The sequence below is a fragment of the Ochotona princeps genome, chromosome 23 (genome assembly GCF_030435755.1).
Source record: "Ochotona princeps isolate mOchPri1 chromosome 23, mOchPri1.hap1, whole genome shotgun sequence".
Classification (NCBI taxonomy): domain Eukaryota; kingdom Metazoa; phylum Chordata; class Mammalia; order Lagomorpha; family Ochotonidae; genus Ochotona; species Ochotona princeps.
Window position 1 is genome coordinate 22,133,049 of NC_080854.1, and position 20,759 is coordinate 22,153,807.

Genomic DNA, 20,759 nt, shown 5'->3' on the forward strand with positions numbered 1-20,759 from the left:
TTTGCGATTATTTGCTCTACTCTTTGTCTTTGACGTCAAGCTGTGAAAGCCTGTAGTGAGTTGAGCTTCCTCCTTCTCTTTAACACTCTCAGGATCTCTTTAATGATATTTCAGAAAGGATTATGATTCATAACATTTTACATAAATAATTTGAGTTCTTGGTGGCTAATTTTTTTTCAGTTTTTGATTTTCGAAAGCTTAAAGTGACTTACTCAAAGTTGATAGTTACATAATTTAAAGGTAAGATGCAAATACCAATGTACCACCAGATAACTTTACTTGGTAATCCATCAGTAGATTTCTATTATTTGTAGTTTCACCATAATGGTTTCATCATAATGTGGAAAGTTAACTGTTAGTATAAATTGCAACACTAAATTGTAGAGTACTATTCTATTTGTTATGTTTTGTTCTTAATGAAAACAAAGAATTTTGTGGCAAAAATGAAGTAGAAACTTTTAGAATTTTTTACCCTTTGATTTGATGATACTTAATTTTTTTTCTCCATCCTTTTTTTTCTTTCGTTTAAATTGCCTCAAAATGTTTTTGACAATAAAGGTCTGAGGGTCATTTGTGTCTGCCTGTTCGATATACGCATTCCTTCCCAGAAGCCTTGCAGAAATTCTGTCGTGGTGAGTTCAGGTAGGAATTGCATACTGTTGTTCTTACGTAAATATTTAAGTGGGTATATTTTGTTAAATGAAACATACAAGATAACACTTGAATTACTCCATAGTTACAACAGTAAACATAAAAATAACATATAGCTGAATTTAAATAGATGTGATTTACCTTCTAATTCCACTGGAACCATGCAGAGAAATATAGATAAGATGTTACTTGGCCAATAATGTGATTGTACATAGAGGTTCTTCTTTGGTGAGATAGAGGCCATGAATTCACTTTCTTATTCTTGGTGGAAAGAAAGTTAAAGCTGTTGACTGGAACTGATTGTTCCTACTGTCAGATTTTGCATTCTTTATCCTTACCTGCCATCTAGTAATGAATTAGATTTAGATTTAATGAATTCATACGAAGATTCTTGCTATCTCTGTCTTATGTATTAAATATGACTTGAGTAGGGTAGCCATGATTTAAAAAAATTCTTCATTTACATAATCCCTTCAGTGGTCAGATCAAAGAGAAGGGTAAGGAGAGAAGCTAGAATGAGGTTGGCTGGCTATCTTTGAAAAACTTGACTTGGACTCCTTTTGTTTTCTAACTTGGACCAGATGTACAGGCTTTTTCCCCAGATACTTTGTGATTTAATATCAAATCTTCCACAGAATCATTTTATTACTAGTGAGTCTAGTTTTTACTTATTTCACAAGCTTGGCATCTCTGGAAACGACTCATTTATAACCAAGTTGAATTGTTTTAGAATACTTTCCTAAGGGAATCTATCCTTTAGACTTTTTTTAGTTTTAAAGATTTTTGTATTTATTTTGAAAGTCAGTTATGGAGAAAGAAAGAGAGAGGTATTCCATCTGCTGGTTCACTCCCCAGTTCACTGCAATGGCTGTAGGCCAGGCCAAACCCAAGTTGTAGGACCTTCATCCAGATCTCTTACGTGGGTTGTAGGGACCCAAGCAGTTGGACCATCTATCTCTGTTTGCCCAGGCATATTAACCTGGAGCTGGGTGTAAGTGGAGCAGCTGGCACATGAACCAGTGCCCAAGCTACTCATCTATGGCCATACCACCCTGAACGCGCCTGATCATGAACCAGTGCCCAAATGCAATACTAGCATTGTAGGGGGTATCTTAACCTAGTGCTCCACAACACGGCTTCTCCATTAGCCTTTCATACATCGAATATTAGCTTTGAAACTAATTCTTAGTTTTATTCTTTTACCAAATACCATTTAGAATCTGAAATGTAATCAGTAAAGTACTGCTATTTTTAAATTTCTTCCACTGTTAAAAGTCATTACCAAGTTTTATGCTATTGCACTCACCCTAGCATACTATTATTTTAATTTCAGAATGCATTTCTGTGTAATGTTTGCTGAACAAACACAAGCTATTTTCGAGTTCAGTATTTTTGTCTTAATGAGTTCTTGCCTTTGGCTTTAATTCACATTACTTGGGTGCTTTTGTACAGACATCTTAGATGTTTCTCCTGTAATTGTAACAGAGAACTAAACAGCCACATCTGTCTGAGCAGGAACCTCTGAGTTTTAGGTGTTTCTGATATAATCTCTTCATGGGTAACTATTTTTTTCATACAAATTTCTGAATTTTGTGAACTTAGTTTATCTAATCCTTAGTTGAATCTGTTCTGTTTTACTGTAAGTTGTTTTTTTTCCCCCCCACTTTTCTAAGGTGGCTGTGGAGGCAACGAATCCGCTTGTACCTTGAAGGAACTGGTATAAACCCTGTTCCTGTGGATCTTCACGAACAGCAGCTAAGCTTGAATCAACACAGTAGAGCTTTCAACATTGAAAGAATTGATGATGAACGTAAGTGGATGGGAAGTTGGACATGTTGGGGCAGTGTGTCATGAACTGTACCTTTGACCTTTAGTTTTCCAGAGTAGTAATTAATAAGTCATTTATTGTTAGTGCCACTAATGCAGCTTAAGCAATAACCTACTTCATCTGCACAATTTATAATTACCAGCTGTGAAGATAATTATAGAATGTTTCAAGAACAAATGTTTCATACGGCAAGTTTTATAACACTTTCAATGAAAGTGTTATATCTGATAGGAGGGTTAGTGTTTAAAGTGTCTTGCCATTTTTAACAACCCAAAACAACCTGCTTACTCATGGGTAGTTACTCTCCATTTCTTAATCCCCATCTATACTTTTCTATCTGCAGAATATGTGAAATCATAGATTTTTTTTCTTTGGTGATTGGCTTATTTTATTTAGCTGGTGTTTTCCAATTTTATGCATGTTGCGGCATGTATTAGTATTAGTTGCTCATTTTATTGGTATAGTCATCTCTTGGTATTCATGAGGAATTGATTCCAGAACCCCAAAAGATACCAAAACCTGTAGATGTTCGCATCGTGAAAATAGTGTCGTAGTAATTGTGATAAACTAGAACATTATCTTGTAGATATCCAGAATGACCAGATAAAATACATTTCTTTGATTCTGTGTCATGTGCTAATGTTGTTTGATGTACCCCTGCAGCTTCAGTCGAAGAGGCTGATGAGCTCCCCCCATGCTCTTGCCTGGAGTGATGGTTGGGCAGAGATGTAAAGGAAAGGCCTCTTTCTCAGTCTCTCCATCTCACTATAAATCTGATCTGTCTTTCCAATAAAACTAAATTTTTATGTACATATATAAATTATAACTTTGTGAATAAAAAAGAAAGAATGATACTTTTAGATGTGGTAGTATTCCTCCAAATCTGTTGTTGCTAATACATTCTTAAGGTTGTCTGTCGAGGGAAAGAAAAGCAACTGCTGTTCTCTGTAATGAATACAGTTTTGTTTCCTACAAGAGCTGTGTGTGTAGTTTGCTCCTTAAATTCAAGATCATTTTTCTTTAGAAGTATTTGGTTCGTTTCTCCAGTGAAACTTCCAGGAAAAAGCTTGAGTGTGACAAGAACTTTCGAGATACATATACTTTATTACTCATGGAAAACTGTTTCAGGAAGAATTAAGGTTTATGTTGCAAAGAGAAACGTTCTTGCTGATATGTTTAGGTGACTGTAATGTTAATACTATGGATGGTTTAAGAATTGTTTAACCTATGCATTAACCACATAAGCAAGTATGTTCATTATACCAAAATATAAGTTTTAATGTTTCATAAAAATTTTACTGTAACATTTCTGAAATCTGAGGTATTATCTTAGGTTTTTTCTATTGTTTAAAATTATCTGTAGGGTCTGAGGCTTCAGGACCCCAACTTTTGCCAGTGAGAGCATTAAATGAAGTCTTCATTGGGGAGAGTCTGTCCTCCAGGTACTTTTAAACCTTTGACATTGAGTGTGGAAGTTAATGTTTTAGTACATTTTTGTGTGTTCAGTTTCTATGATCTGGTTAAGATTTGTAATTAGTATTGTGTAGTAAATGAGAATTAGTTACTTAATGAAATGGTTACAAACTGTCACACATTCAGAGGAAAGGTTAAAGTGTTCAAGTGTCTTGATTCTGCTACTTCCTAGAGCCTGTTATCTGTTAGGTAGGTACTTTGTAAATATTGATTAGGGTAATAAACAGTGTAGTCATGCATTTGCAATTGATATAAAACTGTTACAGTCAGTTCACGTGAGCATTCATTCATTCTTTTAGTTCTTTGAAACTGATTTGAATAGTTTGTTTACTTTATAATTCAATTAAAGATCATGTTGCGTTTAGCTGTTATTACTCTTTAAGAATGATTCCTTAGCCTCAGTCATTTCTAATATTAATATTTTTTTAATGATCTAAAGCAATTGATTTGCAGGATATTCCTTATTTTACACTTGTATTTTTTTTTCTTTACAAGATTCAGACTACGCATTTTTTGGCAGGCATAAGTGATGCTACATAAGTGATGTATGCTTCTTAGAGTAGCATATAATAAGGCAAGTGAATTGACAGTTTAAGATTATAACCATTATTAGTGAACAGTAAGATTATGGTAGTTCCTCATTAGGAGTATAAAGATGAAGTATATATTTTGTTACTAATAAACTGTCTTGTGGGATTTGGATATGACTTAGGCTTAAATAATTCCCAAAATGTTTTTGTGAAACTTGTGTGTATTGACATAGTCACTAGCTAAATAATGACTACCATAATCTAAATTAATTTAACTCCTTGTAGTATTCTGGAACTTCTCGTATTTGCAGATGTAAGTCAGTTTGAGGTAAAAAGTTAAGGTGATTAATATTAAGATAATTAATGTCCCACTTTCCTGCTACTTGACCAATCTTTGGAGACTGTGATCAGTTTCCTGCTTTACTGAGAGTTACATTATTTTGACTTTTTATAATTAATTTGTTGTATGTAATGTTAAATTTATCCTGTAAAATTATACTGTGCATTTTCCATGTGCAATGTGTAAATTAGCATAGATGTAAAGATGTGTAATGTAGAGGTCATGGTATCTTAATTTATTATTGGTAAAAATATATAATTTTAAAAAGTTTTATCATTTTTTAAAGAAGTCAACTATTTAAATGAAGTTAAAAATAAAATATAGACATATACTTATTTTAAAATAGACTTAACCTATATATAAAGCTTTTATTTTGCAACTATGAAATTTGAAGTTAGTAAGGAGATCATCTTATAGATTGTGTGATAAAAGACACGAGAAAATGTGACTAGTGATATCTAATTTTTACTAAAGACGTGACACAAAGAAGGCAAAAACACCGATTTATTAAATTAATGACAAAAATAAACATGCTGTGTGAATTTATGCTTATCCTAAGCAAGCCACTTACTGGCTTATCTTATTCCATTTGTGTATTTTAAAGGTTGTATGGTTAACTGCTGAGAGCTTCTGCTAGTGTTGCTTTGTACTTTGTACTTACCAAAAAGTTAAGTAACTCCTGAAAGAGGAACACTGGGGTCAGTGGATGTGTTTGAGAAGTCAGTGAAGTCCTGTGAGGTTCATGTCTGATGCTGCTGCTTTTGCGTTCTTTAAGTCTCGCCTTGTATCTTTACCAAGAGGAAGACAGCAGTGGATTGGCTTCTGATGCTGCTGAACTTACTGAACATAATTAAACAAATGGGGTTTTTAGAACATATTTTTAAAGATTCTGTGAGACACTTAACAAAAATTAAAATATTGGGATGCCTGTTTTGTTGCAGGCAGCATATGAGTTGTGTAAGTGACCTCATTTAGTGCTCATGGCAACCCCGAGCGAGTAGTGCTTGTGTTTATCAATGAAAAGCAGTGGAGATTTGGAGAGTTTGAATCACTTGTCCAAGACCATGTGATTAGTAGCATCAGAACTATTATATAAATCCAGATTTTCTGATTGCACATCCTGTGTCAAGGCTTCACTATGCTCTGAAAACTTAAGCGCTTTTATAAAGTGCAGCAATACTATTCCTACCTCATTTATAATGTTCTTAGATTTGAGAACATTTTAAAAGCCCAATTTTTTTTTTCTTTTCTTCTATTTGTTCTAACCTAGAATGTCTTATTCTTGGGCTGTAGCAGTGGACAATTTAAGAAGAAGTATACCCACTCTAAAGGGACTGTGAGTTTTATTGCTGCCTTAAAAAATAATTTTCCTAAAACAAAAATTCTGTGAACTGACTAATCTGGATAAACCTGCATGTGAGAATGACACTAATTTGCTCCTTGTTGTGGGCACCACCTCTCAATTGCCCACACCTTTCCAACTCTTGGTTGCTGCTGTGTCTCTTCCCACCCCCACTTATCCCTAATCTCACTTGTTTCTACTTATTTCTACCATTGTAGCGGCCATTTTTAGGATGTGGCTGATTTGTCTATATATAATAGGTTCCTAATGTGCATTTTTCTAGGTAGACATAACAGCTCTGAAAGAGACTGAATGTGAATAGTAGGTCTGCTGTTTCTTATTTTTAAAAGGAATACGGATTTTAGAGAAAAGTAGAAAAGAATTTTGTCTTGTAAAACCTTAAGAAAACCTTAAGCTTGCTAGAGGTATAAAAAGGGCTAGAGTAACAGGAAAATTACCACAGAGTCTAGTGTTTGTAAGCATGTCTAATAGTTGTTTTCTTGAAAAGCTACATTTTACTAGGGGCTTGTGCTGGAGTAAAAAAGCTGATGTTGATAATTGATTTGATAGTGTTATTTTAAGGTAGAGGTCACAAAATAAGCTTTCACATGTTCCACATTTTTTTCAATAGTTGCAACTCATTTTCACATGCATGAAATTAAAGTATACTTTTTTTTTGGTTTATTTATTTTTATTGGAAAGGAAGGTTTACAGAGAGAAGGAGTTAGAGAGAAAGATCTTCCATCCACTGGTTCACTCCATAAGTGGCTGCAACAGCTGGAGCTGAGCCAGTCCAAATCCAGGAACCAGGAGCCTCTTCTTGGTCTCCCACACAGGTGCAGGGTCCCAGGGCTTTGGCTGTTCTCGACTGCTTTCTCAGGCCACAAGCAGGGAGCTGGAAGGGGAGTGGAACAGCTGGGATACTAACAGGTGTCTGTATGGGATCCTGGCACATGCAAGGCAAGGACTTTAGCCACTAGGCTACCACACTGGGCCCTAAAGGATAATTTTGATTTCATATTGCATTAACTGAGTCACTCCCCAGTGGCCGGAGCTGAGCTGATTCAAAGTCTGGAGTTTCTTCCAGGTTTCCTGTATGGATGCAGGGGCCCCCGAATCCTTGAACCGTGTCTATTCCTTGCTCAGACCATAAACAGGGAGCTGGATGGAAGTGGAGCAGCTAGGACACTAGCTGGCATCCAGACGGGATGCGGGCACTGCATGTGGAGGCTTGGTGTAATATGCCATGGTCCTTACCTCCTAGTTTTGTTCTCCAATCCAATATTTTTTAAAATAATTTTTGTGCCTTTATTGCCTAATTTCAGCTTACAATCAATTCCAAAGGTGTATCAGCATATAGGTTAAGGAACAATAGTTTAAACTATGGATAATTCAAAGAATTGGGCATAGATTTAAAAGTATCAGGACTAGCTCCCAAGAAGGAGACTCACTGGAGAATGGTGTATTTTTCTTGAATTCTGAAATGACTTGGTGGATAGGTTCTGCACCAGCACTAGCAGCAGTGTTAGCTAAGTTGATAAGAAGTCCCAGTTTGAAATATTGAAGTATTCATAGAAGGGAACTTAGAGATCAGAAAGGAATGTAAATGTGCAGAAGTTTTTTCTTCCTCTAATTTTTTTTCTCTTAATCAACATTGGAGTTAGCAACATGATATATGTGCCTACTAAGTTAGCTATGTCTTGGTCAAACTGACGGACTTAGATTCCATCAGTTTTGAAGAACGTTGTCTTATTCACTGTGAGCCGTAAGCTCACACACACAGTTTTATCTTCTCAATTCACAGGGCCTCCTACTATGAGATTTCAGTCGATGATGGTCCATGGGAAAAACAGAAGAGTTCAGGGCTGAATCTGTGTACAGGCACAGGATCAAAGGCCTGGTGAGTCACTGGAATGTTTCTTAGCAATGTCTGTCAAATATGCCAAGTAATATAATTTGCCAGATATCACATAGTGATGCATCTAAAGTCTCGAGCTCTCAGCAAGTAGCACGGAGTTCTTATATAGGCTGCTCCAGTTTCTGCTTCACTTGTTGCTTGGATCGAGTAATTCCACCTGGACTTACTGGGTTACAGCTGTTGCCTGGGTTTGGTCATTATTGAGCCTCCCTTCCTAGGCTTGTAAAGAATCGAAAGGAAATGAAAAGTGGAGATTATTTTCTTTGTAGTTAAAGAATATTTTAAATGATGAAGAAATGATTTGAAGTGCTGTAGAAAAGATAGGCTCTAAGTGTACTTACTTTTCCCTAATTAGAGACTATCCAGGGCGTCCTGACCTTTTACATTGCATATCTTTGTTTAGGTTGTCTTTGAGTACATAGGAAGAGTACATGGAAAATTTGAATTTATTTTGATGTTAAAAAATGGAAATCTGTTAGTTTTTTGTAATAGGCATTTTCCATTAACTTTTTGAAGATACCTTGTCCATCCCTCCTTTACGTAACTGTAGCTGTCTTCTTTCCTGAGTACGAAGTCAAATCCTAATTACCCGTTGGAGTGGTAGGAATACTTCATACTCACTACCTCGCGAACGGAGTGGGCATGGTTCGTTTTCCTTTCTGTGTTCGCTGTAATCCTTAATACCACTGTCGTTCACCTGGACCCTGTGCTCTGTAGTCAAAACATTACTTTTCGAAACTTTGCTCTTTCCTCCTATCTTCCCCTTCTTCATTCTCCCTTCCACATGTGCTCATCTGTAAATCTTGGTAATTCCCGTTCTCAGCATTTTGCCTGCCCTGTTCAGGTTCCACTGCTATCTCTTTGTCCCACAGGCCCTTTCTTTTTTGTGGGTGTTCTTTGTGCCTCACCTGGTGTTCTTCAAGTTGTCAGGCGTACTACCAGTAGTTACATTTCTAAGTGTGGGTGATGGCATGTCTACTTTGCTTTAAAACTGTCATTGACTTCTTACTATATTCAGATTGCTTAGTTTGGCATTTAAGGCCCTTTCAAAGCTAGGTATTTCAGTCCTTTTTCCTCCACTACACATGCTCTTCCTATCAGCACACTGGAGACACCCCAGGCTACTTGAAATTCTCAACACACACCTTGTTCTTACTTGTGCTTTTGTGATTGCTCAGTGCAAGTTTCTCTTGGTTTGAATGCCTGACCACTGTCCACTTGCCATCCCCTGGCTGAAAAAAAAAATCAGGTTTTAAATGTCATTTTGCTCTTTATATTAATGCTCAACTGTTTTCAAAAGCACAATTAATTAATCTCTTTTTTGTCCCTCATACATTTTCTCATGATACTATTACAGCCTTTATCACAGTATTAGTTATCTCATATACTTACTACCCAGCTAGTTTAAGCAATGGGAAGATTTGAGAATATGACTAGTGGCAATTTTTTTTTCTCCTTCTACTTGTTTATGCATAGTGTAATATTTAATACAAGGGTACGTCAAAGGTTTATGGAAAGCAGACATAAAAGATAAATATGCTTTAGTGTAACAATTTTGAAATCCATGCCTCGAAATGTAATGCATTTAATGGAAGAACTATGCATGGATTTTAACGTTTTTTTTTTTTTTTTTTTTTTTTTTTTTAAGAATTATTTATGTAGTTAAGAGGCAAGGTTAGAGACAGAGGAAGAGAGACAGGTAAAGAGATATTCCATGTGCTGGTGGATTCCCACAAATGAATATAATGGCTAGAAGTGGTCCAGTTACAGAAGCCAGAACTGGAACTCCTCTTGGTTCTCCCACATCGGTGGCAGGTGCCCAAGCACTTCAGCCATCTTTTGTTACTTTCTCGGGAACATCAGCAGCCAGCTACATTGGAAGTGGGTTGCTAGCATTGCAGGTGATGGCTTAGTATGTTGTACCATAATGCCGGCTCCGTTTTCAGTTTTCCTGAACATCTTTGAATTCCATTTTTCATACATTTTTCACTCAGATATTTTTGAATAAGTTATTACTTGCAAATATGGCTGACATACATAGTGTTAATCAAACCACAATTTTAACTCTTGATAGTTTAATTGGGGGTTTTGTTTCTTATTTTTTCAGTAAAACTATTTAAACTTTTTGTTGTGGGAAATTTTAATGTTCACAGAAGAGGACCAAAGCATGGTGATGAATCCTCTTGTGTCCATTAGCTGGTTTTAGTAGTTAACTCACGTCCCATCCTCTTTTCTCTGTACCCTCTTACCCTACCTATCTTCTTTTGTCCTCTGTTTTGATGTAATTTTCAGATTTTCTGTCATTTCATTCATAGTTATTCAATAACTTCAAATCTAAAAAGTTATTAGATGCTTATGGGAAAAAATAGTATTGCTTAAAAAGATGAGTTAATAATTCTTTTTCCTAAGGGTGAGAGGAACACTTCTAAAATTAGTTTTTCTATTATTTTTGAAGAAATACATATAATCTTCTAGCATGTTATGAAGTTATATTCTGTCTCAAAGATTAAATTGAAGACATTAGCATTAGGCACTTCGACTTATTACGATAGCACTTTTTCTGCTAAACATGGCATGCTGTTGTTGAAAACTGAGATGAGTTTCCCAGATTCTGTCCCTTTTCTTTTCCCAGTATTCTCATCCATAAAAATGGGCAAAGAGGTGTAAGTGAAAAGATATCTGGCCTGGAAGTTAAGAGGCCTGGCTAAACCACTAACTAGCTTTGCCACTGTACACAAGTTTCCTTATCTACAGAATGAGGGAAATGAAACAGATATAATAACATTACTTTATCTTCTGAACTTCTGAGATTCTGTAAGTTTATACTTTATGCATTATAATATCAGCTGTCAGTTATTTAACTCTTGCTACTTTGTACTATTTTAGGTATTGTTTACATTAATCTTGAAAGTTAGTGGTGTTACACTCATTTTACAAAGAAAGAACTAAAGTTTAGCAAAGACAAATTTAAACCAAAGTCTGAGCACTTAACAGTAAATATGTAAGAACTTGCATTCAAGCACAGTATGCATGACTGCAAAACCATTGTCTTTTTTTTTAAATTCAGTTGTGTCCTTATTACTTGTTTTGCCACACAAAGGAAAGTTAGCTTTAATATGGAAAGAAACAAGAGGGGCATTCTGAACTGTCTGTCAGAGACCACACATTTGGCAGGAAAGTCCCTTGGCTGTTTTCTTCATCTGTTTCTTGTTGCTATGACAGGATACCATAGACTAGACACTTTATAAATACTAGAGCCTATTTCACAGTTCTGGAGATTGGGCTATGCAGCGTCAAGGTGCTGATATCTGGTAAGGGCCCTCTTGGTGAATGAGTTCATGGTAGACATTGAAAGGGCCAAGAGAGCATGGGGGAGAGAGAAAATGTAGGAGCAGGGCCTCAGAGAGGGGCTCAACCCTGTTTTCATTAGGAACCCACTCACATGGTAAAGGTCTTAACCCATTCATGAAATCAGAGCCCACATGACCCAATTGCTGCTCTAAGTCCCACCTTTCAACACTGTTGCTTTTGTGGCATGAACCTTGGAGAACACATTCAAATGATAGCAGTTGCATTGAAGAAGTATAAGTGTTGAAAAAATATAAGATAAACTTTGTTTTGTTCTTGTTGTTTAAAGATTTATTGTATCTTTATTAGAAAGTCAGATCTACAGAGAGGAGGAGAGGCAGAGAGGAAGAACCTCTATCCATTGATTCACTCCCCACGTGGCTGCAACAGCTGGAGCTGAGGTGATCTGAAGCCAGGAGCCTCTTCTGAGTTTCCCTTCCATGCGGGTGCAGGGTCCCAAGGCTTTGGGCTGTCCTTTACTGCTTTCCCAGGCCACAACCACGGAGCTGAATGGGAAGTGGGGCCGCAGAGATTAGTACAGGTGCCCATATGGGTTCCAGGCATGCAAGGCGAGGACCCCAGCCACTAGGCTACTGCACTGGCTCTAGGATAAGCTTTGCAATCTCAGTGAAAGAATGAAAGGTAAAGAGGCTCTGGCTTTCTGCTTTGGAGAGATAAACAGAGATTAATTGATTTGGTAATTTAGTTTTCAAGCTTTCAGTAATGAGAGAGTGTGAAAGAATAAGAGGTGCTAATCATAAATGCTTTCAAAGCATTTCTCATCCTTCCCCTTCCACACTGTGTGAGTCCTCTGTTGAATTACGTATGAGTAAGCTTGGCTTAGATTGCAATTTAAACCTTTTCTGTTGCCTGTTAAGGTCCCCTCCTGAGGCGGGTACCAGCATTCCACATTGGACTGTCTTGGGTAGTCGCATCTGCTTCTGCTGCGCCTTCCTGCTGGTCCAGTACTTGGAGCCCAGCCGTCCATGTAGGAGGCCTGGATCGAGCTCTGGCACCTGGCTTTGGCATGGCCCAGACCCAGCTGTTCCCAAATGGCCACAACAGCTGGGGAATGACTCAGCAAAGAAAAATCTCTAAAACCCTCCCCCACCCCCTCTACCCTGGCTCCAAATCCCAGCTCTCACCTTGGGCCCAGTCATTCTGCCTTTTAAATTAGGTAAAGTAAGTCTAAATACACACAGAAAAATGTTGATTTTAAATTTTGATAGTTGCTCTCCAGCTTCTTGGGATTAAAAAATGTTTTGTTTTGGTTTTTATTCTAGGTCATTCAATATTAATAGGGTTGCAACTCAGGCTGTAGAAGATGTGTTAAATATTGGTGAGTACCAAAGTAGTTATTATATGCTATGCATTTATGTTATTTAGTGTGTTTTATACTGGCTATTACATAAAATAATTAACCTACCCCCCCCCTTCTTTTCAATAGCAAAACGACAAGGAAATTTGGATCTTCCATTGAACAAAGAATTGGTAGAGAAAGGTCAGTGATACCTGATAATAATCACTAATGGCTTTCATTTAGCTCCCTGTCAGTTTTGGGAATAGTTTTGTGTGGTCTCAAATGAGACCATTTAAGATTGGTGTTGTGTAGTTTAATTAGTGAACAAATCACTTTTTGGACATGATCTTGATATATTTCTTTAAATATATTTAAGTTACATAAAATTTAAAGTTTTCATGTTGTGAGTTTTGTCAACTATGAAAGTAATCCTTATGTCAAAGCAGTGTAACTGCAAACATGTCTTGTAGATAGGAAAATTAAAAAAAAACCAAAGCCCTGTATGTTGCAATTAGGGACTGCTTTCCCAGATCAGGTGTACTGTGTTATACTCTCCTCTTGCCCAGGATTTTACATTTCAGTTTCAGCTCTGGGGTAGATTTGTCTTCTCTCAATTTGAGACCAACTTAGTCATGGCTTATTAATTATTATTATTATATTTATATCAAAGAATTAGGCACATGCACTAATATATTCTTACTTAGTATATACTTTAACCGAAAACAACAGATTTTTAAGCAATTGAACTGTTAGATATAAATTAAGAATATATTAAATTAAGGATAAAATACAGTAATTGAATTCATTTTAATAACCATACTAGAGTTTTACTGAATGGATATTACTCCTTTGAATATGTAAAACCTATATTCAGAAGCAGTAGTGATTGTGTTATAATCACTGTTATAGGCATATCTAAAACGGCTCTTTTGAAATTAACTTCAAAGGTAGCTTAATTTTTTTGTGTTTTTGGTAGCTTAGTTTTTTGTGATATGTTTTCAGGAGGCAAATTTTTATTTATGTGATTAAAATTTGATTTTTAAAAAAGATTTATTTATTTTTATTGTTAAGGAAGGTTTACAGAAAAAAGGAGATAAAGAGAGAAAGATCTTCTGTCTGCTGGTTCATTCCCCAAGTGGCTGCATTGATCAGAGCTGAGCCAATCTGAAGCTAGGAGCCAGGAGCCTCTTCTTGGTCTCCCATGTGGATGCAGGGTCCCACGGCTTTGGGTCGTCCTCTACTGCTTTCTCAGGCCACAAGCAGGGAGCTGGATGGGAAGTGGGGCTGCCGGGATTAGAACCGGCACCCATTTGGGATCCTGGGCATTCAAGGCGAGAACTTTAGCCACTAGGCCACCACGCCGGGTCCGATAAGACTGTATTAAAAAACAAATATGTATTATCAGTTCCAAGAAACTTGCTTCCAGACTGACCTGTGGAATAGAATTGCTTGTTTTGTGTATTTGTGTGGGTGAAGTTTATTAAGGTATTCCCCAAAAGATACACTTAGTTGAGAGAAAATGTGCCACTCCTTTCCCATGGTTTGGAGGGTGAGAAGTGTTGACTGGTGATGTGGCCATGATGCTCAGGATTGGCTGTTTTGATTGACATCTTGAAGTTGCCTACTCTGAGTTTTCTGTGCATGTGGCTTCCCAGTATGTATCAGGAGTGGGTGGCAGGAGAGGAAAGGGAGACAGTGCTAATTATAATGATCATATGATGAAGCAAGGTCTTTTTAATGTCAAAACTGGATGTCATTGCACATATGCCATAAACTAGACTTCTGGCTTGGCTGTGTTCCTGCTTTATCAGACACTTTAACCAGAAGGTAAACCGAAAAGTAGGTAATCTTGAGTAGGCCTTGGGTACAGGCTAGGGTCCTTGTTTTCATCTCTGATTGCTTATATCTAACACCTGACCATTTTCGCTGCAAGTACTAGGAACCCAGGTTTTTGTGGAGTTTGGGCAGGGAACACTCTGGTGGCTGCTTCAGCTATTCACGGTGTCTTGGGTTCCCCTACTTGAAGACTGGGGAGGACTTGTTGATGAATTCCAGCCAGGATGGGCCCGGCGCAGTGGCCTAGCGGCTAAAGTCCTCACCTTGAATGCACTGGGATCCCATATGGGTGCCAGTTCTAATCCTGGCAACTCCACTTCCCATTCAGCTCCCTGCTTGTGGCCTGGGAAGGCAGTTGAGGATGGCCCAAAGCCTTGGGACCCTGCACTCATATGGGAGACCTCGAGGAAGTTCCTGGCTCCTAGCTTTGGATCAGCGCTGCACAGGCCATTGTGGTCACTTGGGGAGTGAACCATTGGAAGGAAGATCTTCCTCTGTCTTTCCTTCTCTCTGTATTTCTGACTTTGCAATAAAAATAAATAAATCTTGGGGCCTGGCATGATAGTGTAGTGGTTAAAGTCCTCACCTTGCACGCCCGGGATTCCGTATGGGCGCTGTTTCTAATCCTGGCAGCCCTCTTCCCATCCAGCTCCCTGCTTGTGGCCTGGGAATACAGTTGAGGACAGCCCAAGGCTTTGGGACTCTGCACCTACGTGGGAGACCTGGAAGAAGCTCTGGCTCCTAGCTTCAGATTGGCTCATCTCCAGCCGTTGCGGCCACTTGGGGAGTGAACCATCGGGCGGAAGATCTTCCTCTCTGTCTCTCCTCCTCTCTGTATATCTGCCTTTCCAATAAAATAAAATAAATCTTTAAAGAAAAATAAATAAATCTTAAAAAAAAAAATCCATCCAGGAGTTCCCTGTAGATGTTGAAGTTGATGTGGCTACTGCTACTAGGGATTTGGAGCTGTTCTGTTAGGCCTCTTAAGCTCCTGTGGTAGCCTTCCAAGTTTGCTGCAGCGCTAAGGAGATGTTTTAAGTGCTCATTTTGACATTCAGTATTCCCATTGGCCAGCAAACATTTTAAAGATTGACCAACCCAGAGCTGTATGTTCTAAATCTGGTTGTTTGATGCAAAGATCCCCAAGCTGGGGATGTTGGGTGTTCCAAAGAGGCATTTGTTGACTCAGGGTCGAGAAAGGAATTTTGCCAGAAATGACATTAGGTTGGTAAACGAGATGGAGGGGAATGGAAACTATATACGTTGTGCTTCGAAACATAAGGGATGACATTTATAATTGTAGCACATCCTTTACATTGGGAGGAAAGGATCACATAAAGTGGAGAGATTCATAGAAACAAATATCTTGATCCGTTTAAGCTAATTGCACTTGTCCAGCTTCACAAAGGCAGAGGTATATGTGTAGTTTGGGGTGAGCTATGACTGGCCAGTATGCTTTTGTCCTGTAGAAACCAGGGGTTGCATGAGGAAGGACACACAGACGGGGAGAGAGTATACAGGGAAGGGATGATTACTGAGGGGAGAGACAGAAATGAGGCATTCTTGCAGCTTCAATATCTTATAAAAGATTTTCTACTTCAGAGGCATTGAGTAAGGTGGAAAAGCTCAATAGTCCCATCTCTTCATAAGATTATAATTTATCAAAGCACTGTAAACAGTTGAAATCATAGAAAAAAACATTTCTCTGAACAGAGAAGATGAAACATTTAAATACAGAGTCAATAATATTTTAAACGAAAGACAGAAATTCACAAACTTTGCTACTTGATTCAGTCTCAAGTAACTAATTTTTGTTTTGTTTATTCTTTTTTTTTTAGATTTTTTTTCATTTAAAATATAGAATTAGGAGAGACAAGGAGATCTACCCACTGGTTTACTCTCCCAAGTGGCTGCAAAGGCTGGAATTAGGCAGACTCAAAGCTAGGAGTTAGGAACTTCTTTGGGTCTATCACTTGGGTGCAGAGTCCCAAACACTTGGGTCATCTTCTGCTGTTTTCCCAGACGTTTTCAGCTGCAAGCTGAATTGGAAGTGAGATGATCCATAAGGAATTCAAACTGGCACCCGTATGGGATGTGAGCACCACAGCAGAAACTTGTTATTCAGAAACGTGTATTAGAATTTTTTCCATGAATTTAATTGCAGATGTCTTCAGAGAAAAGTAAGAACTTAAAAATGATCATGGTTAAAAATGATAATAATGATAGAGCCAGTTATGTGCATTGCATATGATTTTGTAGAAAGCACCTGGTTTGGGAGGACTAGAAACATAAAGATACTGTTTAAGGCAAGATGAAATGGCTGTACTTAGGCTTTCTCCAAACCCAACTGAAGTATTGGGTTTAGAGAAAATTAGAAGGGCAAAGTATATGACCCTTCCATTTTGTTACTTGCCACACTCATGACCCAAGGGGTGGAAAATATGGGAGCTGACAGCCTTTCAAGATGAGAGTCTTAACTTTTCTAAAACTCAGCTTTCCCAAGCTGTCAGAATTGTAACAGAGATAGCAGACAACACAAGAGATTCTTCTCCAGACAGAATTTTTTGAGGCCTGAAGAGAACAGAGAGAACAGGCTGGAAGAGTGCTATAGCTCGGGAACAGGGCCAGGCCTCCTGTTTCATTCTGGGACTAGACCTGAAATTAGGCAACCTTTTGTCAAGGCCTTGAGTCAAACTGCATCTCGTTAGGTGATTTGTACTCAATATTGAACGGTTAGGTCTTTTAACTCAGAATGGTTCTGAATGGACTAGTTAGCTGAAGAGAGGAACAGTAAACTTTCAACCTTGCGAAGGACAAAGGGAACCTTTAACATGGACTGGGGGGGTCTTCACCCCTATGAGCAAGGAGTCCCAAACAACCAGGAATGAGGTCATTTTGATTCTGCCTGGCCAGAAAGCATCAGTTGCCCCTAGGCTGGCAAGCTGTCCCCCAGGGACCAGAGAATGGGAGTCTTTCACTTCCACTGGAGAGAAGCCCCTGGAGTCCCCTGACTAGGAATTGTAACTGCCTGCCCTGCTCAACCCCCCTGCCCCGTGCATGCAAGCAAGCTGCTCTTTGAGGATCAGAACCTCAGAAGGGAGGGCTGAAAATGGTTAAGGGGCCAGCAGTGTGTATGGGTTTGTCCATACAACCTGTCATGTACACATGGGGGTTAGGCTCCATTGCTATACTGGCCCTGAGAAATCATCAAATGTGCCAGTGTTATGGATGGTAAAAGAGACCACCAGGACAGTGAGCTGGGTTAGCTTTCCATACTGTAAGGCCCTAGCATGGCAGGCAGGGCAGCTAGGAGCTGTTGCGGCCTACTCTGCAATGTAAGAGGTGAACTCACAATCCTGCGTTCTGAGTCAGTCTCAGATGTGTCACTGTGGTGGGCAGCTGGCCTGGACTTCCACTGATGGAGTGATGGCTTACTAGATAAAGTACATTCTAAGGGCAACAGGCTGGTTAACAGGCCTGGACCCATAATTGCTTTGAAGTTGTGCATAGTATGTTAATCATTCTGTATTTTTCAGAAGTTATTATTCTTAATCAAATCTGTTAATTTTTTTTCTTTGTAGTAACAAATGAATATAATGAATCCTTGCTCTACAGTCCAGAAGAACCAAAAATACTTTTCAGTATTAGAGAACCAATAGCAAACAGGGTTTTCTCGAGCAGCCGTCAGCGTTGTTTCTCCTCAAAGTGAGTATCTAGGGTTTAACACCAGGGTCTGTCTGTCCTCTGCCCTTAACTCATGGTAAAGTGTCCTTGACTTGGACAAGATTTCATTAAATTGATTCAGTCACACTTAATCTAGCAGGAAAGTGGAACCTGTGAATCTAATGAGGTATCCTGCTAACTTAGCAAAACTGCTGTGTCATTTTAGAGAGAGACTAAATTTTAAGTGAAAAGGAGTATAAAGATGAAAATTTAAGATATTAAACTATTAAGCATTGCTAATAGAAAACTACTCAGTGTTTAAAGAGATGTTTCCTTCTGTTTAGGGTTTGTGTTCGTTCTCGTTGTTGGGATGCCTGTATGGTGGTGGATGGAGGAACTTCTTTTGAGTTTAATGATGGAGCAATTGCTTCGATGATGATCAATAAAGAAGATGAACTTCGAACTGTGCTCCTAGAACAATGAACAATCCTGCAGAAAGAGACTACTAGTCAGAATTTTTTTTCTTATTGTTGAGACTGGCCGTCAGCTCAAAGAGCAAAAGTGAGATTTGTATTCTGTTGAATGCTGATGGAGAAGATGTTTATTGTGTAAGAAAATGAAGGCAGTGAATGGATTAGACTCAGTAGCAGTCCAGTTGTTACATTGCTTACGTTTGGTACCCAAGAGTGTCGATATCTCTTCAGTTTAGGGCAAGCTTAAATAAAGGATTAAACATTTAGGATTTGACGTTTTACTATCCAGGTGTTTTTTCCTTCCTCTTCACCCATTGTGGAATTGATCACCCCAAATGCTTATAATTTGACTAGTTCATATTTTTTATAATACCTAACAATCAAGATTTTAAAGTTTTGATGATGGAGAATTTTGATATAATGTGACATTGACCTAATTTAAATAGGTAAATGTGTTTTTATATGTGCTGAGAATTTTTCTAATTTCAGAACATACTGATGCTGCTATAAGACTATTGATTTGAGAATGTAATCACTTTTGAAATTAATTACAGATGAATATTTTCATTTGATTTTCATTCTGGTGAGTTTGAACACTGCTGGGTAAAATAAATGTGTTTGACAAAATACAATGCTACAAATTAATTACCCAGGTTTTTAAGGTCAGACAACTTTTACAAATGACTGGAATCAAATAGGTTTTTTCTTCTTCAAAATCCACTAACATGGATTCAAGGATGAACTATTGTAATTAGACTGATTAGAAGCTTGTAAGTTCTTTTGAAATATTTTCAGCTAGTTTTAGGAGTCAGAGGATAATTTTTTTTTTTTTTTTAGTGAATTGCCCTACTTAAGAGTGGTGGTTTTCACTTAGCTCATTCTAAATTTTTACAAAACAGCTTTGTAAGATAAAATGTATGGCTCATTTCCCCCCCATTATGAGCATTCTTTTTTTTTTTGGAGGGAAATTATTTTTATTGAATTTCTTATCTACTTATAAGTAATACTAGAATTTTCACAGAAAACTCCTACAAGTATTGCTGCAAATGAAACAATTGGTGTGCCAATGCCATGTAGTCAGTGGTATGCTTTTTTCATTTGCTGGTGAAGTTTGTTCAATTTTTGACACATTGCACAGGGCATTGAGCCATGTATTACAGTGTCCAGTTCTGGATACACGTTAATGAAAGAAACAGGCCATCCTTATAGATTCTGAGCCCAATAAGCTTAGAAGTAAATTCTTTGAAAGCTAAAATGTATAGTCAAATTGACTATTCTAATTGCCAACATAACATGTTGTTCATATCAAAAAACCTTTAAAATGAATGCTAATGTAGAAAGGCAGTCTAGGTTGATGTATATCCAATGTTTTCTTAATAAAAGCATCTGCATAGATACTCAATGCAAAGCATCTATGCATGGTGCATTGGAGATAAAAACAGTGTTTTCCCAGAGCAGGTTCTGATTTCTGGTTTGATTTTTCTTTTTAAAGTGGTATATATAAGCTTCCTGTTTTGAAACAAATAAATTAAGTTTCCACACTAGAGACAGCCTTGGAATACTTTTTTGAAAAAAAAAAAAAAAGTCAATTCTACCTTGAATATCTCAAGGCAATCTGATTGTCGAAATGCTGGTGTAACGTTGTTAATATGTAACATATTAATAGGTAACCTGTGGTAAGCTTTCATTGGCCAAATTCTGAAGGGTTTGAAAAATACTCAGTGTGTTCCATTTGCAGTTTAACTTCTGCTGTGCGGTGGGGATTTATTTGTAAGAGAGGAGTGGTAAAGGATGTTAGAATAGCAAAAATGTTTTTGTGAATGAGTTAACCTTTATAATGCAACTATATGTGAATAAAATTAAATCCTCATTACCAGTTTTTCACTTTCTTTCCTTAACTCTTGTGGGGGTCGTATCTGAAAACCAGGCTTTCCCAAAATGTTGTATTCCTCTGTCAACGTTACTCATTTCTAGCCCAAGACAAAGAATGTTGGTCTGGTTTTTTTAAAAAAAGATTTATTTATTTTTATTACAAAGTCAGATATACAGAGAAGAGG

At 37.7% G+C, this 20,759-nt stretch overlaps 1 protein-coding gene across 4 annotated transcripts in view; it reads left to right on the forward strand.

Moving 5' to 3' along the window:
• Positions 1-20,575, forward strand: part of NADK2 (NAD kinase 2, mitochondrial) — a 37,447-nt gene extending 16,872 nt beyond the window's left edge. Inside the window, exons 5-13 of one of the 4 annotated variants that reach the window (XR_009247508.1) lie at positions 559-642; positions 2,325-2,461; positions 3,843-3,921; positions 6,093-6,158; positions 7,969-8,064; positions 10,715-10,896; positions 12,714-12,769; positions 12,878-12,931; positions 18,148-18,171. Coding sequence is in view for 3 of the 4 variants with exons in the window: in XM_004583649.4 (XP_004583706.2) it covers positions 559-642; positions 2,325-2,461; positions 3,843-3,921; positions 6,093-6,158; positions 7,969-8,064; positions 12,714-12,769; positions 12,878-12,931; positions 18,148-18,271; positions 18,574-18,712 (835 nt within the window). In the remaining variant the exon portion in view is untranslated. Of the gene's footprint in view, positions 1-558; positions 643-2,324; positions 2,462-3,842; positions 3,922-6,092; positions 6,159-7,968; positions 8,065-10,714; positions 10,897-12,713; positions 12,770-12,877; positions 12,932-18,147; positions 18,277-18,573 lie in introns of those variants that run through there. The other 3 variants (XM_004583649.4, XM_004583650.4, XM_058680053.1) reach the window with 3 other exon arrangements.
• The last annotated feature ends 184 nt before the right edge of the window (positions 20,576-20,759 follow it).